General features: G+C 39.4%; 1 protein-coding gene across 1 annotated transcript; it reads left to right on the forward strand.

Moving 5' to 3' along the window:
- The first annotated feature begins 6,631 nt into the window (after positions 1-6,631).
- Positions 6,632-24,338, forward strand: ADNP (activity dependent neuroprotector homeobox). Its single transcript, XM_074157150.1, has 5 exons — positions 6,632-6,670; positions 7,845-8,151; positions 16,127-16,239; positions 18,017-18,109; positions 20,109-24,338. The coding sequence occupies exons 1-5, from the start codon at positions 6,632-6,634 to the stop codon at positions 23,241-23,243; spliced, it is 3,687 nt and encodes a 1,228-aa protein (XP_074013251.1). The 3' UTR covers positions 23,244-24,338.
- The last annotated feature ends 976 nt before the right edge of the window (positions 24,339-25,314 follow it).

A 25,314-nucleotide genomic window follows, 5' to 3' on the forward strand; every position in this document is an offset into this window, starting at 1 on the left:
GACAGCGGTAGCTGAGGTGGATTAACGCTGGAATGTAGTCAGGGATTGGAACACTTGGGAGCTATGCTTAGACAGAAAGGGAAAGAGGTAAGAAATGTGAAGTGGTAAGACTGATTTTAAGCTCTTGTTTACGGACTTTACCCAATCGTGTAATGCCAGCATTTGTGCAGAGCGTATGTGAAGTGGTGGTAAGGCAAAGGAAAAAACAATTAGCGTCAGCCTACTTCACTGACTATTTTTACACTTTAAATACTCAGATGCTAGCCAGTTGGCAAGGTCCCTTCAATGTCTAATCTATCTACTATCTGGAAAAGCATGTATTGGCAGGGTTTTGGATGAGCTTGTATAAAAGTATTTGTACGCTCTCTTTTGTTTTGTTGATCTGTTCTGCCACTTAGACCAGCATGCAAGCAATGCATTTTACTAGTTGGGACACACTAAGGGATGCAGTTTCACTATTGGTTGAAATATATGTGTGTCTGTGCTGCCCCTGGAAGGGGTGGTAGGATGAGCCACCTTCCTTTTGCCAGTCCTAGCACTTCTGTTTAGGTGAGGGAAGGAACCGCTCTGCCTGAAAAACACTCCTTTTCAGTTGGATCAGGTCTCTGTTCTGGCTGTTGACACAGCGATGATGTCAGGAAAAGATGGCACAGACCAGCCAGGGCTACCGTTTTCACTTGCAGTCCGATCTAATGTTTCACAATCAGTGTAATCCAGTCATCAATTACATGTATATTGATTACATGCTTTGTTCTTGCACATTTTACAGAGACTTCTGTGCCCCTTTTTTAATTATCCAAATGGTTTTGTGATCTTTGGATTGAAAATTTCAAGATTATTCTTGATTTAATTTAAATGGTAGCCGCTAATTTGTGAAACATTTATATTTCAAAAATAACTTTTATTCTGGGATTGTTCATGCTTAGGTACAGTCTAGATGAAGATTATTTTGGAACTGTAGAGCATTTTCATGCAGCCTGTTTTCCTGATCACTGAAGTGTGGATATCATGGTGTAAGCAAATAATATCCGTCGTGCTTCAGTGATCACCAGTCTCGATTTCAAATTTCAGCAAGATGTGCAGGCTATATTACATTTCAAACTGAAATCTTTAAGAAATAGCCCTAAACAAGTGAGGCTATCATATTGAGTTTGTATATTACATATTGATTTCACTGCGCATATGTGGATGCATATAAACATTTATCTTTTGAGATCTTGAACAGTCACAAATGATATTATTTAAGATGGCAGTAGGTGTGTAAGCCTACTTCTTGAGCCGCTAGTGCCTAATTTAAAATTTCCTATACACTGAAGTACAGCATACCCTAGAGAACGGATGCAATTTAAAACTGCTTTTCAGAATGCAGTAGAGATTGCCAGAATTGAAACGTTTTTTATCATGTGTGTTCAAAAGATCCTTCTTTAGAAAACATTCAAATTTAGCTAACAGCATTCTTTAACACTTCAGCCTGTGTCATCAAAATAAGAAAACCCAACAGAAATTCCCAGCAGAGTGTAAGGTACCTGATTATTCATCAAGAATAAAAGTAAGGAGTTGTGGTTCCCAGAGCAATTAGAATTTGGCCGTTTTGTATTATATTGGGGCACAGAAATTACATAGTGTACAGAACTTTTACTACTAAACAAAAGTTGATAAGGAAATAGTTAATTCCCTTTCAGTTTTGCAGTTAGTGTACACACCCACCAGATGGAGCTTCTGGCACCAGTGGAAAATTCCAGAAATCGAGCAAGAATGAGAAGTGTGTGAATGACTTAAAAGATCCCTGTCTGCTGGACTGCAGAAGATATTTTTTTTTAACCTTTAAATGAAAAATGAATGGAGAGTAAGACATACCAGCCTCACTGATTCCTCTCACTAGAACTGTCTTCCATAGAAGTTCTTCATGCGATGGGAAGTTGGAGTTCTTAGTGTAAGAGTCACCAAGCTGAACCTAGACAGTAAACTCAAAAAAAAAAAAAAAAAAGATTAAAAAAAGATAAAACAGAGTTTCTTAAGCCCTAGCTGAAAATTGTATATAACCACTGAAACAGCATGTTAAGGGTTTTAGCCTAAGACTTTCCTCCAGAGGATTTATGTAGTTGTTTTTTTTTTTTCCAGTCCTACATTTTAGATGGACTTCTTTCCTCTCCTGAAGGAGTATTTACATAGGATGTCCAGAGAAGTGGTGTGAAACGGTCCCTTTTGTTTGACACACAACTTGAAATTTTTCGGAGGTAGCTGATTTACTCTCTGAAGTGATTTTTAAATATTTCTAAATTCTTTTTTTTGTCAAAGGGACTTTTAAGAAATAGACCATTTGATGGTGAGGGGGAGTTGAGGTGGTTCCATGTGCACAGTGCTGCAGAAGTTTTACAATGCTTTGACCAAATAGCAAAATACATTTGTTGATTTCCTTCAGTTCCAGTAATCTTAGTTTTAAAACAACATGTTAGGTTTTTCCAGAGGGTTTGATTTGGGTTTTCTGTTCACTTTATGTCTTTTTAATGTGGCCGGCCCTGTTTTGGGTATAGGCACAAGTTAAAGGGCTTGGGGGCTTCTGCTCTCTGATGTGCCAGCATAAGGTTGAATCTAAGTGCTGGGTCCGACCATGGCAGCGGTGCACACAGAGCGATCTAGTTGGTGTTGGGAGGTGTTCAGGCAGAAATTAGCTGAAGACCATCATGTTACATGGGCAGAAGGTTGGTGTTGCAGATGATTGAGCTGATAAGGCTGAGGAGGTGCTCTCTGTTTAAAATGTTGCCATGAGAATGGAGCGCACGCTGTTACAAAACAGCCTCCATCCTCGGATTATAGCCGACTTGAAAAATGAGCCCGTAGTTGTCTGGCGTTTCAGATGTGCGTTAAACTGCAAATCTCATTACCTTCACAGGAGATGTGGGTGCACAGTCCTCTGAAAACTAGGCCAGCAATGCTTAAATAAGGAGGAAAGAGAAGAGTCCAGCAGAAGAAAGTGAAAATGCTTAATGTAAGCCAGCGACAGATGCATTGGGAGTAGACTCTTTATTCACTCAGTGCAGGGAGGGGAGGTATTTAATTGCAACGCTTACCTTTTCAAGGAAGTTTTCCTTAGTTTTCGGTTTTCCAACTTCTCTGTTCTCTCTGATGGTTCTGCTCCTGGTATGTTTCATTTGCTCTCTCTTCGCTGAGATACCTTTCTGCTTCCTGACTCTGGCTCTTCCTTGCTCGGCTGTCCTATAATTGTCAGGTCCCAGAGTCCCAGCCTCCACCTTGCTGCAGGGACAGGCCATCGCTGTCCTCATGTGAATGTAGAATATTACACACCATCGTACTATACAGCATCATTTAACCTGCATACGGGAGGAGGCTGCTTTTCTATTGCTGTGGGAACCATGGGTTAATTGTCTTGTATATTTTTCTTGTATTTTAAGATATTTCACTTAATGTTGCACTAACAGCCTTCCTTGCAAATCTGTTTCATGGCTGGCTTTATTTTAAAAGTAAAGTAACTTTAGTAGTTACTTTAAAATAGTAAAAGACCCTATTTTAAATGCAGTTGGGCTGGAGAGAGTATCAAGAAACTAACAGTCTTGTTTCATTTCAGGCAGGAATATACAGCTGCTGTCAGCGCTGATACATGCTACTATGTTGCACTGTTATATGTAAACCAAGAACCTCTTCAGCTTAAAATACTAGCAAAATAAGGGCTAAAATCAAAGAATTTCAGATGATATCAAGTCAGAAAAATGCCAGCTGCTTGGTGATTTTTGTCAGCGGCACAGTGCAGGGAAATGATGCTCAGTCTTTAGGAGACCCAGTATGGGATGAAGTTCTTCCCCGTGCTCAGTGTTGGTATCGCCAGACTGATGCACTGTCACTGATCTGCTCTCCAGGCTGATGGGTCCTCATCCAGAAGATTCTTTCTGCAATGAGGATTCAGTGGGAGAGGGGGAGTTTGGACTTGATAGAGACACAGGGGCACAAATTCTGCTTTCTAGTTAGAAAATAATCCAGTATGAAACAAAATAACCCATCATCCTTACCTGTTTGAACATACGGCTGGTGGTCTTGTTAAAGCATGTGAAATATTCTGGTTTGCCTCACTGTGAAGTATTTTAAGAATTTTGTCTTTTTAAATCTCTTAGAATATTTTAGTATCTTCTGTTGAAACCATACTTGCTGAAGAAAAATGATCTGTACTTTAAGCTGTAGATGTTTTGTCTGAATAATCAACAGATTAAAATCTAACAATTTGAAGCAGTAAAAACCCTTATTACTTGGAAAAGTAATTATAAATGACTCCACAAATTTTGCTTTTATAAACTTTAGATTTGCTGTTCCAGACTTTCATGATACTAATGTTATGTCTTGTGTTTCCAGTCTGTTCAAGACTGAGTTTCTGTCCATGGGTGGTGTGAGTTGGAGAGGTATCAGCCTTCCTACAGAAGCATAATCATTTCCATGCCATTACCCCAAAACGTTTTACTTCACATCCTCCTACCAGCAGCACTGTAGCTGAAAATTTTAATCTGAATGCTTCCCAAATGAATGTATGTCCCTAGGGTTGTGGCTGACAGCCACGTCACCTGTTTGATCTCCCATAATCTGGTAATTTAAAGCGGGACTGGGTTTGTATGGGAACCTTCTGGGAAAAATTAGCTGTGCAAGGAAGCGCTGTTGGTGTTTTCCTGAGTGTACCTCATCTCTGCAGGGCGCAGCTGCGGTTCCCATAGCTCAGATGAGGTGTAAACTGAGGTCCTCTCCACTTGAGTCAAAAGGTTATATGAAGTGTGAAGCATTCATCTCTGCATCCTCCTGCATTTCTGAATTGGGTAACTTCATTGAAATCTGAGCACTAAAATATTCCTCAGGTAGCAGCACCCAGCGGCATCTGCTGTTTAAGCCACAAATCTGCTAAAGCTTCCTGCAGCACTGTTAACTTGCTGGAGTGCGCTCTACAGTAGCTCCGTATCAGTAAAGGTACCGTAAATGTGGTTTATAATTAGCTTTGGAGTCCTTTGCAATGAAACGTATGTTATAAATGTAAGATTGCCCTTATTACATTTCTTATCTCTTGTCTTTAACGCTTTGTTTTGTACAGCAGGATATGATCCTTCTTCTATGTCCGGGCTTTGGCCTCACACAGTAGGTGTAATATAATCGCTGAGGTGGGCGTTCTGGAAGGAGAATTATTTTTGGAGGCTTTTGCATGAAACTTGTCCAATGAGTCTGAGACGCCCAAGCACCATTAATTTTGGAGGTAAATGCCTCATAATATGTACTGAATAGATTGGGAAGAGTTAAGATTTTCATTTAGCAAAGTATGGGCAAAAAATAGTTGAAGGGATAGTTCTGACTGTTTACTGCTGATGTTTGGACATTTTGAACTTAAAGGAACACCAACTTGTACTCTAGAAAAATTGGGGAGGTGGGGAGACGTTGAGCTCAATCAGACTGGCAGCTTCACTGCATATTAATTAGTTTCCTGGTTTAAATTTTTGTCCCCTCTTTTGGTTTATTAAAACCAACAGAGGCAAAAGAGAAAGATGATTCTGAGTACAAGAGAAATGGCCAGACTGGCTGAAGTATTCTGTCATGCTAAAACAAACTGGGGAAGAAGCTGGGACTTGTGATATGGAAGTTCAAAGATATATAGTTCAAGTTGGATGTTCCTTTAAGTTATTCCTTGGAATCTGACATTTTTTATTTGAATCTCAATTGAAATGTTTAATTTTGGAAATTCAACTGAAGTGGTTTTTATTAAGATATTTTCTATCATTTGTCTACAAATCGGTCTGTCAAAGTGGGCTGGGATATGTATAAAGGGAGGGGAGGGAACTGCAGTTAACAACAATGAAGTGATAAAGCCAAAGGGAAAAAAACAAACCCCAACAACAAAACAAAAAAACAAACAAAAAGACCTACCAGAAAAACAAATGAAAGAAAATATAACAATTAGTCCCAAAAGAGTTTTTTAAAAATGACAGATTTTAAATGTCTGTATTTGCCTGGGGAGGAAGGGGAGAACCATTTGCATGAAATATGATTTTATTTGAGTTTTATTCATGCTGTTGTTATTGGAATAAAATCAGGTTACTGATAAAATTATAAAGATAATGTAAGTTTTAAAAGTTAGTAAGTTAAGTTTGCTCTGGTAAACAACAGTAATGTAGTACTGGCACACAGCCAATAGAGAAATTAAAACTATTTTAAAGATTTACAGTGTCTGGGTTCCACTGATGATGTTGATCCTGGATTCTCATTGCTTTCTGACTTTAATGATAACTGTTATTGAGAAATATTTAATGCTTAAAAACAGGCTGTCTAGTAGAGAGCTATCCTACATGTTTTAATGAAGTAATTTTTAGCATAATCTGAATTTTATGCACTAACTTGTTACCAAACTGCATGCATTTTTTTGATTATGCTGTTTCATTCTGCTACAGCCCTTCCCTTTTGGTATTATTATGGATATTAAGAAATTTGGGTTTGAATTATTGGAATCAAAACCGTGGGATCATGATACATACCTAACAAAGGCAATGGACTAGAGTAGTGGGTTTAAGTGTGCGGGGGGATATATTGCATAGGGAAAAGGAACAGCTTTTAGAATAAGGGTTTGAAACATTGCTTTTTCTGTAGGAAAAAGATGGAGTATTGCATGCTGGGAACAAGTGCTTTCCATAAGGTAGCTAAATTTTAAAAGTACATTTGTTTCATTTTATTTTAGGCTTTGCTTAAGTGTTCTAATCTAGTAATTTTGTCCTTTCTGCAGTTTTCATTTTGATTAGACCTCTGCAAAACTCTCTTCTAAACAAAAATTAAAAAACAAAAAAAAAAAAACAAACCCAAAACCAACCAAACAAAAAAAAACCCCTAAACCTGGGCCACAACTGCAGTTTGACATTTCTGAAATGTTGCTCAATGTGTACAGAAGAGTATTTAAAAGATATTAGTGATAGTATAAATTCTTCCTGTGGTCTGTTTTCTCTACCGTGATTTAAAAATTTCAGGTATTAACACCAGTGAATTTAAAGATGTGAATGTTTGGGATGACTACAGAGAAATGATCAATAGCAAACCAATTTGTTAAAAGGTAGTCTTCATTGACACCTCTTTAAAAAAAAAAAAAAAAAAACAAAAGCCCCATTTATCAGGAATGGTGTCGGCAGAAGCTCCAAGTAAATAGTCACGTTCTTTTTTTCCTTTGTTCTTGTGAATAGCAAGACATAACATACTTAGAGGAAGTTTGAGTAGATGAGTCAGGACTTCTTTCATTAACTGCAGTTAAATGTTTTGGCCAGGTTTCCCGAGGAAACAAAGCTCATACAATTTTTCAGATTGTGGCTTGTCTCCTAATCCCCCCTCCCTCCTCTCAGCCAAGAAAAAGGCTGACCATTTTCAACCAAATTTGGTAGAGATGGAGGTCTGAAAAGATAAATAAGCACCTTTAAGTTTCATTAAATGTAGGTCTCCAGTAAGAGAAGAAACTAAGGTTTCCTTCTCAACTCTCCTACCAGCCTGTTCCTTCAATTGGATGCAGCAATGCCACGGGGCTGCTAAAAACTGTGGGAGGAGTTTTAAGAAATCCTGCTGCTCAGGCCCTGGGTCTCAGGGGGTGACTTCTCACTGTTGGATGCGCATCAGCTGCCGAGGTGCGGGTGAGGTGCTGTGTCTGCAGCTGAACATAGCAACTCGCCTGTCATTATCTGGTACGGAGCTAGCAGAGGGTTACGAAGGAAAGAGAAGCAGCAGTAGATTATCTTGGCCTAGTATTTGAAGTATTCAGCTCCAAATGAGTTGTTGGTGCCTGACTGAGTGCATGTATAGTATATTATTCCATGGATACGATATTATTACAGGTACAGCAGCAGCTCATGATGCCCCGTAAAGCTTTTCTTTCCCAGAAAGAAAAGCAGGCTCGTGCCAGGGAAAGGGATATGTTAAAAAAGAGGAGGAGGCGACAAGACTATCTGAAAAGAAGCGTGGAGCCGCAGAAAAATGCAGAAACAATAAAATGGCACAGGGATGATGAGAAGAGGAGAGAAAATGAGCAAGTTAAGGACAAAGATATCAAGAAGCGGTGGAGACAGGATGAGAGAGAACGACGAAAGAATGTGGACGCTATGAATTGGCGCAGGGAAGATGAGAAGAGGGAAAATGAGCGAGGTAAGGACCAAGAAGGCCAAGAACCAGCAAAGAAAGGATGAGGAGGAGAGGGGGAAAGAGCAACGAAAGGATGGACCTTTTGAAGCAGCAGGGGATGATGAGGGGGGAGAAGGGAAAAGAGAGAGTAAGAACAATTCAATTGTATAAGTATGTGCAGAAATATTAGTATCTTCTAGTTGCAAATTTATAGGAAATGTGCTTTATGAACTGTAGTTCCTGCAGAGCTAATTATTTTAATAAGACAAGATTGATCTGGGTATAGATGTATACAAACTCGAAGTCACAATGTTATAGAAGAGGCTGGGTTTGCACATTGCTTATGAAATTGTCTCTTTTGCACACATGCTCACACCTAATACTTTCTTCAACAGTACAGTTGATAATACTGTGTTTCAGACCACCAAAATAGTCAGGTTTTCTTAGTCTTCATAATAAGAGTAAATGAGAGCATTAGGAAAGGAAGGGTCAACCAAAGGTGCTCATTGCTGTTTTGTTGTATTCTATTTAATAATGTGCCCAAGAGATAGTTGTAATTGCACCCTCACTTTTATTTAAAAAAGTTGTATGGAAGCGTAAATTTCACAGATGGCTTTTAGGAAGCAGTCAGTTCAAGGGATGCACATTTCTGTGTCATTAGATCTAAGGTGTTGGCATCAAATCAGTTGGCATCACATTTGATTTGATAAATTCAGCCAACACCTTGGCATCGAATCTGAAAAGCTGACGAGCAGTAGATGTTTACATTACAGTAGGAAGACCCCTGCTGCAGTTGCAGTTTCATTAAATTTTATATAGCGTTTTTATATCTGGAGTTATAAAATGTTTGGGGGTTTGGGTTTTTTTCGCAGTAGCCCTAAAACATTAGTTGTAGGCTTATGAAGTGGGAATGGATTTATACTGGGTGAGAGTCTTGTCCTTTGGAAATCCTAGTCCAATTTGGAAATCTGAGCCCATAGAGTCAAAGGGGTGGTGCCTTTGCACACATGATGGTAGTTTGCTCCCATCTTTACAACTGGGGATGTTGCAGCCCTTCTTGGAAGGGCTTTGCTGCCTGTTCACAGCAAACATTGGGGGAAGGGGCTGTCGCATTTAGTCTGTGGTGAAATAGTGCCTCTGCTAAACAGCAGTAGGGAACTAGTGATCTGGAAATGTGGAACTGATTCAGTTGGCTGCACCTTTTGGGTTTTCTGTATTTAACATATGCTTGTTTTAGGATTAAAGATCTGCACTTTTTGTTTTACTCCATAAAAGTGTTTTGGCACCTCTGCTTTGACTGTTCAGTTATGATGAGGCAGCCTGGAAGGACATAGGCACAGTAACAGAGTTGTGTAATTAATAAAACTACTAACTGCTATGTGGCTGTGAACTGAATGTGGCTGAATAATTTTATTACTCATCAAATCCAAAACGGTCAACATACTGAATATGCATAAAGTGTTTCTTTTTAGTGCTGATCCTTTCAATTGAGCCAGTGTTTGAGGAGTAGGGTGAAGGGTAAATGTTGCTTATTATGAGTAACTTTATATATTTCATTGTGAGGGGAAAATGCTCTCAAAATGAGTTACCAGCTTTCAACCTCTATGTTCCTGGGAGACTTTCATTGTAGGCCTGGGAATTAGCAGCTGGTAAAATAAATTGTATGTCAAGAAACTTGATAAATGCACGTAAAAACAAAAATAGCTTCCAGGAGCCTCATTCTTATTTCTGTAACTTTTCTCTCTTTTTCATTCTTAGTTTTCACTCAATACTCACTAGGAAAGTTTAATTTTGTAGTTTTCCTTTTCTTGATCGACAGCTGCTTCTAACTGTGTTCAGCTCTGTGAACTTAGATAAGCTTAGAACTATGTTCATTAAATTTCCAAAGGAAATAAATGTAATAGTCAGATACTAACTTTCCAATTATTCCTCTAGTATCATTTGCCATGTTGACATCATACTTTTCTTGTATGTTAAAAAAAAAAAAAAAAATTAAAATTTTGAAAATTCTGTATTCCATGGCTTGGTTCCGCCCCTGGACAGGAACTGCAGAAGAATCAGTGACCGTTGTAAAGAGCATTAGGCTCCCTGGCCTGCTCATACAGCTTTGGGATGCCTGAATAAGAATAAAATGCACTAGGGACTAGGGCTTTTTTAGTTTATAGCTTTTGAGGGTTCCCTAATATTTTTTTCCTTGCCATTTCACAGGATGCTCTTTACAGACCTTGTTGAGTGAAGACATGTTCCTTAACGAAATGTTTAGAGTCACCTACAGTTCTGTGCTTGCTGGCCATGGAAGGCTTTCCTAACGCTACAAACTGACAGTCTGGTGTCATTTTCAGTTAAGCATAAAGAGGTGAAAACTTAGAGGAGGTTCTCTAGAAGACCTAGACTCGTGCTGCCTTGGTTCCTTTACACAGCAAGATTTTCTTCCAGATTATTTTTTTGGGTCTTTAAACTATTTCTGGATTAAACCCACCATTTTACTAACAAGACTGTGACATTAGAAATATATTATACTTGCTGTTTGCTAGAACTGTAACAAAGCTCAAGTATAAAACAGCCACAGTAAGCACTTTGAATAATGTTGTCCAAAAATGAAAATGACATGATGAGGCAGATCTGGAATATTCGTTGAAGATCTTAGTTGAGAGAGAGGCTGTTTTGTTCGTGAAACTGATGCATCTTTCCTAGAATCAAAACAGTATTGTTACCTTGTGGGTGCTTTGAAGCTGTACGCTTGAAGATCCCCTCTTTCGTTGTTCTAGCTAAAGTTGGCAGAGCTGAAGCAGTCTCACAGCTGTTACCCGAAGGTATCAAAGGCTGCAAGGCAGCGCCTCTGATGAGGTCCAAAATACAAAAGACCCACTGGAGAATTAAGATTTTAGTTTTGCTAAAATAGAAGCAGCTTTTGGGGTCCAAAGACAGGTGGAAGCTTTCTCTTTTTTATCATCTCTGATAATTTGACTGATATGGTGGGGGTGGTTTTTTTGCTGGTTTTCCCTCTTGTGTTCCTTGTCCTCGCTCTCCTGGGTGCATACCTTCTGTAAGGTCATAGTTCTCGAGTTGTGAATACAGTGTATTGTGTACGAGATCAGTACTTCCCTCGTAAGGGATCACGGTTTGCACTGAGGAGAATATGTAGCATAAGAAAATGTTAACTGTTGCAATACAGAACTCTAACACAGGCATGCGATATTGTATTTTACATGGATTAATTTTCCAAATAATTGCACAGTAATCTTTAACTCATCTGTTGACTCGGTTTTCTAGGTGGTTCCAGTCCCTTGGTAACTGATGTGTTAAAGGGCTGAACTGCATGGCCATGTTAACTTGAAGTGCTTGAAGCTGGAACAGTGAGGATAGTTTATTTTTTATTAAATGCTAAAAGTGGTTTAAAAATCACTTAGAGTAACATAACAGGAGGATGTGTCAGACTTCACATTCTGGATGTTTTTAGAATAGTGACTGCAACTCTTTCCATCTGGAATTTGAAGCGCTTCTAAGAGTAGCGAGTTGGTGAAGAGGCAATTTGGAGTTGAAAGTCACTGCAAGTCTGTCTAAATGCTAAAATCTGTTTAAAAAAAAAAAAAGTGATGAAGAATTTGGGGATTGTTGAAACTTGTCTGTGACTATGCAGTGGTTATTTTTTTGGGTTAGGCCTTGTTTCCTTTCTGCTTTTTTGTCATGCCATAAAAATTGGAACTCTTGATTTCCTGTGTCTTACGATATTTGCACTGTTAAATTCCTAAAACTAAGCAGAAATTTTCTCTAGTAACGGGTTTGTCCCTTTTGTTCACTTGAATTGTTTTTTCCTGAATATCGTTCACACTAGTGTTCCTGAGAGCATTTCAAGGTGTTACACAATTTTTTCCCCCGCTATGGCTTAACAGGGTTAGAGAATTGAGGAGCGACAAAGCCCTTTGCGGTGAAGCCATATTAACCTTGAAGTGAGGTCCCTTTTTTATTTCAGCAGTGAACCTCAGTTCTTTGAAAACACTAAAGAAACCTTTAATCTTTTAGTTTTAAACAAATGAGGCACATTGTTGTTGCCTCTTTCGGCCTGCAGTTTTAGTTGCTTCCTAAAACTTGGACATAATTATAAATTTAAATCAATCGGCCTATATTATATCCTGGCCTGTTCCCATTTCAGGACGTGATTCTGTTGTGTGAACTGAACTGCTGGTTCCTGTAGATCTCAATTTAGAGGTTATAAGATGTAAATATCAGAATTGCGCTTAAAACTAAATTCTGCCTCCCTGGGACTCTTACAGCCTGTTAAAGCCAAAGACAGCTCTCCAAGCACAATACCATGTACACACTGAGTTCTGTGAAGTCTCTTAACTGTTGTCCTTGTGCTTACCTTCCAAATAGTCCTTGCTTTTCCACAAACCCTTCCCTCCTGCTCCCCCTTCAGAATTTTGGATGAAGATGTGAGAGAACTTCATTCAGGTCTTTTTGGTAACGCCTCTGCAGTAGCTGGGGAACTTCTCTTAGCTTTTTGTTCACGCTTTGCATAGTGGCTGTTACCCATAGCATGAAGTTTGTCTAAAATAAGTCTTTGCATCTCCCAAACATGACTGTGAAATGAAAACTGAAGTGCAGTGTTTCTAGTGTAGTAATGGTATTTTGCTTTTTTATACCTTGTTTTTTCTGCTTGCATTTGGCTACTTTTTGTAGTCACAAACCATAATATCAGATTGTATCTGGCACTCCATCAATTACAATTAAATAGTCAAGAAACTTCCTAAATAAAATGAACTGTATTTGCTTAAGGATGAGGGGTTTTGTTAAGGTTAGGTGAGCTGGATTCAGCTATCGAGCAAAGTTTGCAAAGTAAGATTGATCTTCAGTTTTCAGGTGTGAAGATCTAATTATATCCTCTATTATGAAGTGTTGTGATAGGAAGATCTTGATAATTTCTTGTGTTTAAGACTTGGCTGTGAGGCAGGCAGGAGAGGAGGGGCAAGAAGATGGTGCAGATAGAATAGAGATCTGCTTTTCAGGCAGTCCTAAATTATTTGCTTTCTTTATCACTTGGGTTTATATATATCATGGTACATTTGGCACGTCTAGGTATATTAGACACAGGAACTAAGAGAAAGTATTTGATTCTTTTGGTGAAGAAGTTGTTAGAGGCATTTTGTTCTAAAGTAAGGTATTTTACAATAAGCATTATTTTGAGCCTTGTGGCTGACTTTCAAGTTTACAAGTGATTGTTGCCTCAAGACAAACTCTGTTCTGGATATTGTTTATAATTGCAGCTGAAATACTTGATGATAAAAGAGCACCAATGAGAAGGGATACAGCATAAACAAAGAGCAGTTTGATTTCCCACACAAAGTCATTAGGGGCTTTAGAGGGAATAACTGGGAAGAGCGAGGAGTTTATTGCCATTTGATCTATTTGATCTTTGCCTTCCCCAAGCTTTGCATTCCCCAAAGAATGCGCGTAGAAGTGCTCTTCATAGCACGACTAGGGTTCATGTTAAGAGACTTGTAAGTGAATCTACCTATAATGTGTTTCACTAGAATTCTGATTCTTCATATTACTAAAGTGGGTTTGAGTTTCCCTAAAATGAAAGGTGCCTGATAAGGTACAGAACATAGCTAGTTTTCATATGAACTTAATTCTGTATTTTTTCAATTCTAATCCTTTCACCAAGACTAGAGTTAGCTGAAACACCTCTGCAGTCACAAAAATGAATATACTTGCATTTGGAGTTTTGTATGTGAAGAAATCAAGATGGTTTTGAGTATACTGAATTCTTATAACAAGTGCTACTTGGAGGAAATTTATACAGAACATTAAAATACAAAACACTGAAATACCTTTTTTTTTTTTTTCTGGCCTATGTTATTTGAAAATTACTGTCATTAGACACTTTGCATGATGTGTCTAAGTAACTTCGTTGCTGCAGATACTAAAACTGAGTAATTTGGAATCCCTGAGATTTATAGACTAAGTCTAAACCTTTTTTTTGCTTTACTTTCCTGGTTTTGATAGAGGGGTGTTAAAATGCTCCCTATCATCTATGACAGCGTCCAGCCTGATCCAAGTACCAAAATGCTTAATGATCAGAGCTGCTTTGGTACTTCTGAAAATTTTCCCGTAGATCCTTTAGATAGGCTTCTTTCCATTTAATTTCTAATTTATCGTTGTGATATGAATCCTGACTGTCGTGATAGCTTTCTGCTCTTACTCAGAAGCTATTTCTGAATTCGCTGCATGTGAGGAGACCAGAGCCTAGTGACACGTGCTACCAGCACTCCTCCTAGGCTGTGAAACCCAGTGAAGCCGTTTGCGTTAGCGCTGCTACACGCAGAACTTCGCAGTTTCATTTCTGAAACTAAACGGTGTTGTTGGGAGAAATCATGGAATAGTAAGTTGTTAGTGACTGCCTTAAAGCATTTCCTCGTAAAAGGTGGTAGGAGTGTGAAAATAAAAAGGCCAGTGTGTAAACAGGCAGGTAATACTTTAATGAGTGTGTAGAGAAGGGGTTGGGTTGGATTTTTTGAGAAAATTTCTTAGTAAGCTCTTTGTAGCTTAGCAGTTGCCCTTGATCTCATGATAAAAGGGGAGAATTTTTTGTCTAAGTCAAATATTTAACAGCTGCAAACTTCTGTGAACTCTGGATTCTAGGTTCTTGCTTCAAAGTGTTAAAAAATACTTTCAAGCTTCTAACAAAAAAAAAAGTCCATTTGTAGTTGATGTAGGTAGTCTTTGGCCTTATAGTGGATTAAGTTGTTGATATGAATCAAACCTTGCATTGTTCAAACAAAGCAGCATTTCTGAATTGGCTCACAGAAATATTAATGCTCAAAAATCTTCTGAGATCTGATGATCTTCAAATTATCTTCTGAGGTGATGCTCTTTAGCAACGGGCGTTGGACCATTAAACCCTAGGGAAAAGAGAACAACTCTGACACTTTCTTGCTTCCTCCCCTTTCCTTTGAGAAAAGCCTACCTTCTTATTGCTGGCTCCACCCCCTCGCACTTCCAAAATCACTGTATGTTGTCTGGGACTTTCAGCCATTTTGCAGCGTGTTGAAGTGCAGGTGACCCATTGGTGCCGGGTCTGTAGCTGAGCAAGGCTCACTGTAGTGACAGCAGCGCCCAGACACGGAGCTCCTCTGTACACAAAATAAGATTAGCTATTAGAGTTTGGAAGAAATCTTAGTGGTAATGGCTGAATCTGGGAATCCTCATATCTTAAAATTTTAGACCTTCTTTTAGCTGGATAGCCCCAGTCATTTACAGACAGTTTAATTGAATTAATTAGCTATTTGTGTGGGGAACTGAAAGGGAGGGTTGTCTTGTAAGCTGAAAATACCCAGCTACACTTAGAGGCGTTAAGCTATCTCTTGTACTTTTTTCCAGTGATTTATATCTCTGAAGGGCTCTGACCAAGCTTTCAGGTCCGATCTTAATAAAAGGGGATGTTTGCTAAACACTTGTCAGCCATTTAAGGCTACGAATACAGTAAATAGAGGAAACGGTATTAATTTTTTATCCTACCTACAGTTGAATGCAAGAAGCATCTTTCTCACTGAAGAGATACCGTTAAATCTATTACAAGACCGACACAACCCTTGAAGTTCAACTTACCATTTTTCAAATCAGGATATGTATGCACAGAAGATAAATTGAGTTTGTAGTACTTAAGCGTAGGGGGTCAATTTCATGTAAACACACACAAAAAAAAAAAACAACCACCTTATTTCCAGATGCAGCTGATCACTCCTGCAATAGATGCTACATCAGTTTGTTGGTTTTTCAATTGCTCGGTGAAGTTTGTCAATATCTAGCTTTATGGCCAGCCTCATTTAAGAACAAATCAGACAAAAAAATACAGTAGATTCTTAGTTAATGGTACAGCTCTGATACTGAGTTATGTGGGTAAAATGAGACAGAAAATTGCTAATGATTAGAAGTGCAACATTCTGTCAGACAAAACACATTTGACTTAAACCTTTTCTCTTACTTTCTTTTCCAATAGAAACTATGTTCCAACTTCCTGTCAACAACCTTGGCAGTTTAAGAAAGGCCCGGAAAACTGTGAAAAAAATACTTAGTGACATTGGTTTGGAATACTGTAAAGAACATATAGAAGTAAGTATGATACCTCCCAAGCGTTGTAGTTAGAGTTAAAATCCTCCAAAGCCAGTGGGACTGTGAGGTCTTTGTTGTGTGACATTGTTGGGTATTTTTTAGATCTGTTTCACAAAATGTTACATTTTCACTGTGCACTTTGAAGGAATCCCCTGTATCCTGTTCCCACACCATATTCCTCTATTCTCATCAGCTTCTGGGAATGATTCTGAGATTCCATTGGAGCTTTGTTGTTCAGGTGTTGCTACCCCTGCATTGCTTTGTAAGTTCTACACAAAGTAGGACTTTCAATAACTTGAGCTAAAATGTACTCGTAAACACTTTTTAGAAAGTTTAGTGGAAGGAGACTTAGTGGAGGTGGGTTGAAGGATGATGGAGCCGGACTCTTTTCAGTGGTTTCCAGCGATAGGACGAGGGGAAGCGGGCACAAGCTGGAACATAGGAAGTTCCATTTAAATATGAGGAGAAACTTCTTTCCGGTGAGGGTGACAGAGCCCTGGAACAGGCTGCCCAGGGAGGTTGTGGAGTCCCCTTCTCTGGAGATTTTCAAGACCCGCCTGGATGCAGTCCTGAGTAATGTGCTCTGGGCAATCCTGCTTTAGCAGGGGAGTTGGACTAGGTGATCTCTAGAGGTCCCTTCCAACTCTGACAATTCTGTGAGACAAGATATATTTCATGCTTTGTGTGACTGACTTGATATATATTGAAGGTAGGTTGTCCTTTGTTTATGTCGGATTCTTAAAAATAACATTTTCTAACTGAACATTTAGGAATGATGCAAGAACTAGGTGTGGTATAGGATGTTCTTGGGGGGCAGAAGATGGTTCTGAGGTTTTCAAGAAGTGTTTGTCAGTGCTGAACAGTTGGGCATCGGGTTAAAGACTCATTTCTGCTCCTGTGTTAGCTGTTAGAAGGGAAGGGGTTGTGCTACTCTTCCGGACAAACTTCATAACTATTGTCTCAAAAAATGCAGCTTTCTCTCCTGAACACTAACTTCTGTACTGTCAATTCACGTACTTTAACTCTTCAGAGTACCCAGCAAATTATGACCTGTTGGCTTTGGCTCTTCTGTTAGTGTGTCTATAAAGAGCATTTAAGTGAGATGCATAAGAGGAAGAAATGCAAGTCCTTCCTGCTTGGGAAATTTAGAGAGCAAGTATAATTTTAAGGGTAAAATTCTGAACTGGGACAAGTATTCATTTCAGTGGAAATACTATTTTTGAGTCTTTATGTGCTGCTGACATATACCAAAGTCGAAGTGCCGGTACTTCATAAAATGATTTTTTCATAGGAATTGGGCTTCTTGGACTCCATACATGTAGTCACACTTTTAAAACTTATATCTGAATTCCTGTGTGAAATAAAAAATTCCCAAAGCCTAATCAAACAACCAATGCCCCCACTCCTTCCAAAAATCCCCAAACCAAACAAACATCAGGGTTATGGTAAAGCATCTGTATCATCTTAAATGTTTAGCAGTAGCCCTGAGATACTTTTCTCCGTGACTGCTTTTGAAAATGGGGCAGGTGTGTAATTACAGTCTTGGGTTAATTAGGAGGATGAGTACTGAAATAGTTCTTGAGGTGTTTTATGATATTAAGACTACTCACAACTTCACCTCCAAAGAGGTGCAGCTTAAATACGCACACTTCTTGAATTAATAGTATCTACTGTTTGCCAGCAGCACTTGAGGACTGCATGGATGCTTCAGGAGTTGCTTAAGGCAGCAGCTGATCTTTGGTTTTCATTCTCTGTACTCTCTTCCCATTTTCTCTAGGATTTTAAGCAGTTTGAACCTAATGACTTTTATTTGAAAAACACTACATGGGAAGATGTAGGATTGTGGGACCCATCGCTTACAAAAAATCAGGTTCGTAATAGTTTATGTTTACACATCTGATTCTGAAGATGGCTCATGCTAAAGGGCATTTCACAAATACGCCAAGAGCCTTTCCTGCACTTGTACCCATTGATCTTCATTTGGCATCAGTTTAAGGGACAGCAAAAAAAATTCCACTGACCTTTTTTAATTTATTTTTTAAGTAATAATCCTGGTTTTTATGTTAGTAGTATGGATAGCCACATACTGGGAACTGATTGGTCAAGAAATCTTACCCTTTGACAACTGCATCTTAAGAGCCCATCTGTTTTCAAGCTTAGCACGATTTCACCATCCTTCCAGTCAAAAGATCAACAATTTTACACAGTTCATGATAAGTTTTTTTTTACCTTTCCTTAAATGTTTCATTATCGGTTTTCATCGTTTCAGAAAAAGTTGAAATGACCTCATGTAACTGCTGGTCTCTCCACTGTTGGAGCTCTGCAGCTGCCTGCCGCATCTGAAGAGTCTCATAATCTGACTGTGTCCGAGATTGGGGTTTAGGCGTATATAGCTCTATACAGCGGTGACAGCAATGAAGGGACACTGCAAGTCTTGCTTTTTAGATATTTCTGAGCCAGTAATAAACTTGAATTGAGCTAGAAGTGGAGGGAGGAAATAATATTTGATTCTAATTAAACACGCTTAAGGCAAGTCACGTGCACTGCCGTAGCCTCTACCAATGGTATAATATAGAGAAATATCAGCGCTGACAGAAGTGAGAAGGTGAGAAATCTCTCTATAAAACAAGCCCTCCTGTAGCATCTGAAAGATTAGGTATTGCTCTTACGGGAAATGGGAACCTGTGTTATCAGGGATTCCTTGTGTGGTGTTAATCTAAAACTGTCCCTTTATTGCTGTGTTCCATAAAATATACTGATGCTGTCCTTTTTTTCTAGTTAATTCCAGAATAAAAATTGTAAAAAAGGAGGAGGCAGCTTTTGTTTAGTTTGTTTTGTTGGATCTTGTCTCCAACCTACCAGATGTGTGAAGCTTCAGAAGGTGGGCAGAAGCATAAATTCCTACTTAGCTCTGCAGAGGGAGAGTACAACTCTCCAGCTACTTCAGATGATCTCGGTGTAGCTTGATGCACAAGACTTGTTTTGACACTCGTGATGAATGTTTGTATCTATTGGAATTTCATGTCTTATCTCATCTGAAATGCTGGATTGCTTGTGGCTATCTCTAAGGCCACTGTAACTTTAGTTTCTCTTATAACAGTTGACAAGAACTGCATCGGCAACATGTTAAATATAACAGAGATAAAAGGTGCAGGGAAACTCCAAATGTGGAATTTTCAAATCCCTTTTTTTTTTTTTTTTTTTTTGTCCTGATCCAAGATTGCTTCAAAAATCAGGTTTGTGCTTTGATCAGAAGGAAAAGGCTTGGTGGCTTTAAGGGCTTCAGTAGCCTTAGTGTATGACTCAGTAAGCTTAAATCCATTTGTTCACCAAAAATTAAGTTTTGAAGAGCATCTTTTATATAAAAGCTTGTAATGGATCAAGAGACTGAAATAGCTGAAGGTATATATCTGTCTTATCTATAAATGTTTGGCAGATTTTGATGGGAAGTAACTCGTCTTCTGGATACAGTCTCATTCTACCCTGTCATGCTTGCCTTTCCCCTCTGGAAATGAGCTGATGGTGAAGTTGTTAATGCAGCTCAGCTGCAGGGAATGAGGCTTTTTTTTTTTTTGACTGTTGGAGAAAGGTGCTTATGATTGAGCCTTGCGCGCTGAGCTTATGCTCGGACTCTTGAGGAACCTCTAAATTGGCACTCACCGCATCACATGTATGTTCAGATGATAAAACTTTTTAAGGCCTGATCTGCAGGCCAAAAACTGGGGAGAAGAAATGAATCTAAAGGTTTGAGACTGTCGTAGTGGGTCTTGAGACTGTTATTTAGAAACGTTATTGTTTAGATCATGGATGTTTTTCTTCCTCAAAACTGCTTTTCAATATTTAGTTTCTGCTTTGTTCTTTGTTTTAAGGACTATCGGACAAAGCCCTTTTGCTGCAGTGCATGTCCATTTTCCTCGAAGTTCTTTTCAGCGTACAAAAGCCACTTCCGGAATGTGCATAGTGAAGACTTTGAAAATAGGATTCTCCTTAATTGTCCTTACTGTACTTTCAATGCGGACAAAAAGACTTTGGAAACGCACATTAAAATATTTCATGCTCCAAATGCCAATACACCGAGTGGAGGCATCAGCACTTTTAAAGATAAAAACAAACATGATAGCCTTAAACCTAAGCAGGCTGACAGTGTAGAACAAGCTGTTTATTACTGTAAGAAGTGCACTTACCGAGATCCTCTGTATGAAATAGTTAGAAAGCACATTTACAGGGAACATTTTCAGCACGTTGCTGCTCCTTACGTAGCGAAGGGAGGTGAAAAGTCACTCAATGGTGCAGTTCCGTTAAGTTCCAGTACCCGAGAGGAGGGTAGTATTCACTGCAAACGATGCCTTTTTATGCCGAAATCATACGAAGCTTTAGTACAGCATGTTATCGAAGACCATGAGCGCATAGGATACCAGGTAACAGCAATGATAGGTCACACTAACGTAGTGGTTCCGAGATCCAAACCTTTGATGCTAATAGCTCCAAAACCCCAGGATAAAAAGCCTATGGGACTCCCTCAGAGGATGGGTCCCCTTTCCCCTGGAAGTGTTCGATCTCTTTCGTCACAGCAGATGATGAACAGACTCACAATACCAAAGCCTACGTTAAATTCCACAGGAGTGAATATGATGTCAAATGTTCACCTACAACAAAATAATTACGGAGTCAAATCGGTACCACCGAGCTACGTTGGTCAGCCAGGGGGAAGGCTAAACTTAAGCGGTAACGCAGTTTCTATTGCACAGCAGTCGCAAACAATGAAACAGTTTTCAGCGAGTGGCAATGGAAGGCCTTACACTCTTGGAGGGGAACCGAGATCAACCTCGGCAAGATACTCTCTTCAGTCAGGCAATTCATCTTCTCTGTCATCAGCTCAGTTGAAACAGGCATCATTGTCTCAGTCACAGGCAGCCTCGAGAGTATTAGGTCAGTCCGGCTCGAAATCTCCTGTAGCTGCTACAGGTCCTTCCGCCGTCAATACATCGTCCACGCAGAAGTGGAAAATCTGTACAATCTGTAATGAGCTGTTTCCTGAAAATGTGTATAGTGTCCACTTTGAAAAGGAGCACAAGGCCGAAAAGGTGCCTGCGGTAGCTAACTATATAATGAAAATACACAATTTCACTAGCAAATGTCTATACTGTAATCGCTATTTACCCACTGATACGTTGCTTAATCATATGTTAATACATGGTCTGTCTTGTCCGTATTGCCGTTCAACCTTCAATGATGTTGAAAAGATGGCTGCTCATATGCGAATGGTTCACGTTGATGAAGAAATGGGACCTAAAACGGATTCTACTCTAACCTTTGATTTGACATTGCAGCAGGGTAGTCACACGAATATACATCTTCTTGTAACCACCTACAACCTGAGAGATGCTCCTGCTGAGTCTGTAGCTTACCACGCTCAGAATACTCCCCCAGTTCCTCCAAAACCACAGCCAAAAATCCAGGAGAAGTCTGATGTACCTGTAAAAAGTTCTCCACAAGCAGCAGTTCCCTACAAAAAAGATGTGGGGAAAACCCTCTGCCCTCTGTGCTTTTCGATCCTAAAAGGACCCATCTCTGATGCACTTGCACATCATCTACGGGAGAGGCATCAAGTGATTCAGACAGTTCATCCGGTTGAGAAAAAGCTCACCTACAAATGCATTCATTGCCTTGGTGTCTACACCAGTAACATGACTGCCTCGACCATAACACTGCACCTCGTTCACTGCAGGGGTGTTGGGAAGACTCAGAACGGCCAGGACAAAGGTACTTCATCGTCTCGGCTTAGTCAGTCTCCAGCCGTAGCACCTGTAAAACGTACGTATGAACACATGGAATTCTCCCTCATGAAGAAAAGGAAAATGGATGATGACGACTCCCCCTCTGCCTTTGAGGAGAAGCCTGAAGAACCTGTAGTTCTAGCGTTGGACCCCAAGGGTCATGAAGATGATTCCTATGAAGCCAGGAAAACATTTCTTACAAAGTATTTTAATAAGCAACCATATCCCACTAGGAGAGAGATTGAGAAACTGGCTGCCAGTTTGTGGCTATGGAAATCTGATATTGCGTCTCATTTTAGTAACAAAAGGAAGAAATGTGTTCGAGATTGTGAAAAGTACAAACCTGGTGTGCTGCTCGGTTTCAACATGAAAGAGTTAAACAAGGTTAAACATGAAATGGATTTCGATGCTGAATGGCTGTTTGAAAACCATGATGAAAAGAATTCCAGAGTCAATGTTAGTAAGACTGTTGATAAAAAAATAAACTTAGGAAAAGACAATGAAAGTTCCTCAGACAGCTATGAAAATATAGAAGAGGAATACAACGAAAGCGGTAGTCCGTTTGGTCAGCGTATTTCTGACACTGGTGGGAAAACCTCTTCTGATAGCACAGCGGAAAACCCCGAGGACAGCATATCCAAGGAAATCATTGAAGAAACTACATTACAGTCTCCAGAGAAGTCTGATCAAAAACAAGAGGAAAGCTCTAAATACGAAGAGATTATTTCTGCTGAAGAACCAGCAAAACTGGTAGGTGACGTTTCAGATAGCGAAGGTGATCAAGATGATCAAGATGACGCTGTTGAATGGAAAGATGGAGCTTCACAGTCCGAAAGCGGGCCTGGTTCTCAGCAGGTTTCTGATTTCGAAGATAATACATCAGAAGTAAAACCAGAAGCGTGGACAGATGAATCCTCCCAAAGTGAAGATGCTGGCAGCAGTAAACCCACTGCTGAGACAAAAGGGGGTGGATCTGAAAGCGATGAAGAACAGTCGAAGTGGAAGAATCGTTCCTATGGAAAAGTAGAAGAGTTTTGGTCTAAGGACCAGTCGCAATGGAAAAACGCATCGGAGATCGAGGAGAACTTGTCGAATCAGCAGATGGAATGGCAGAACAGCACAATCGACAGCGAGGACGGAGAGCAGTTTGACAGTGTGACTGATGGGGTGGCAGAACCAATGCACAGCAGCTTAACGGGCGTGGAGCTGAGCAGCCAGCAGGCGTAAGCGCCTGGGTGCAGGGGTGTCACTCACCCTGTCACCCGCAACTGTCCAGACACCTTCATTTCAGAATGACTGCTGAGCTTAGACTGGCTGGTACTGCCTTCCCAGTGCTAGGTCGTGGCGAGTGGGGGTTGTGGCCACTTATTCCAGTGGTTATTTAAGGATGCTGTTGGCGAATCGTGCGTGAGAATTCCTGCTGGAACGAGCACAGTAACTTAATGTGAAAACGGATAAGCTGGTGGCTCCGGAATGCACAGAGAAAAGCAGAGGTTTATTTTATCTGCATTTTCAACATTTATTTCACTCTTGTACATGTTCAGTTGTATGTCTTTTTAAACATTACCCTTTTTCACATGGTAGTGTAGGGCCAACCATCCAAGCTACCGGTTCAACGTGTATAGTAGACTATGGGGAAATTGATTTTTTTCATGTATCATTCTGAATAGTTGAAATGTATATTTGTACAGTCTTTTAGACCTATTCAAGTGAAGCTTATGAAATTGTTCTTGTGTACCCATCATAGATTTGTTTCTCTTTTTTAGTGTTGCCCTGCTGTGTAATAAATGCTGTATCTAGTTTACCTAGCAAAAGCTTGAAACTGCTATAGTATGAATTTTGACAAACTTAGTTTTTGCACATAACCTTGTACAATCTCAAAACAGAGGCCAGCGACATAAAAAAAATATATCTGGACTCTATTGTATTATAGAATTTTCTTGTTCTGAATATCCTTGACATTACAACTGATGACAAACGTATTTCAGAGCCATTTTCTGAAATCTTTTAAGCTAAAAAAAAGAAAAATCACATGCAAGAAACAAGTTTGCAGCTACTAATTTTGACACCTTTTAGATCTGTATAAAAGTGTATTGTGTTGAAGCAGCACACTGAAACAAAAGTGCTGTGTTTTGAATATTTAGTTTTATCTTTAGTTAACACCAACAAGGTGTTGTATTCATTTATACCATCTAATATATGACACACTGTTGTAGTATGTATAATTTTGTGATCTTTATTTCCCTTTGTATTCTTCATTTAAGCATCTAAATAAATTGCTGTATTGTGCTTAATGTAAATATTTGCTTTATTACATGCAAGTGCTGCATTCCTGTTTGGTAAATCCCACCTTGCTACATTCGTTCCTGGTTTGGATTGTTATTATCTTTCTCCTTTCCCCCCCGCCCCCCCCAGGTGCTCTGCTGGGGCCTGTCTGTATAGGACTTTCTTACTGAAGAGACGGATCTCCTTCAAGGATATTGAAAATCCTGCAGAACTAACTTTGGCTGAGTTTGTCTTTACTATTTAGCACTCTAGGACACTAATTTATAAATAGGATTGTAGTGATTTGCTTGCTCTGCATCCTGGAGAAACGAGGTCTATGAATTACTTGCATTTTTCATCCCTTTGTACTTCCATGAATGGAGATCACTTCCACGTATTAAAAAGATATCTAGAACTACGTCTCTCTCTGAAGCACTGTGTATTGAGGGTAAATGATAGCAAAGACATTGGAATACTTGCGATTTAAACTTGGAGCATGTAGTAAGTAATTTGAATACTTAAATTTTAACAAACATTATTTTTTTATGTTTTTTTTGGTGATTGGTTTGGTCAGACCAGTCCTGCAGTTTGGTAAGTGTGCATAACCAAAACCTCAGCGAGGTAGTAATTTACTGAAGGGCATTTAATTGTGATGAGAACAAGACTATTCTTAACTAAAGCGATGAGTTTTTAGGCAAACGTCTAATAAATATCAGAATGCCTACTTTCTGATACTTGGAAAGTTCGCAAGTCAGTTTAGTTCTCGTAATTATTGTAAAGGAGGAAATAGTTGTCTGTGCTCTTCAGCATTTTAAACAGCAAAACCATTTCACAGAGATCTTGAGAATACATTTGGGTATCTCTGTAGCAGTCGGGTCGGTATCAACTGTAATTCCCACTAGTAGAACATACAAGCCACTGCATAAGCCAAGAGGAGACTCTGTGTGCTCCCAGGTGCTGGAACCAACTGGTGCTGCTGATGCTCTCTGGATGAGCATTTCTGGGTTTTGTTGAACTAATTTCTGTGTGAAGT

Source organism: Numenius arquata, chromosome 12 (assembly GCF_964106895.1).
Source record: "Numenius arquata chromosome 12, bNumArq3.hap1.1, whole genome shotgun sequence".
NCBI lineage: Eukaryota > Metazoa > Chordata > Aves > Charadriiformes > Scolopacidae > Numenius > Numenius arquata.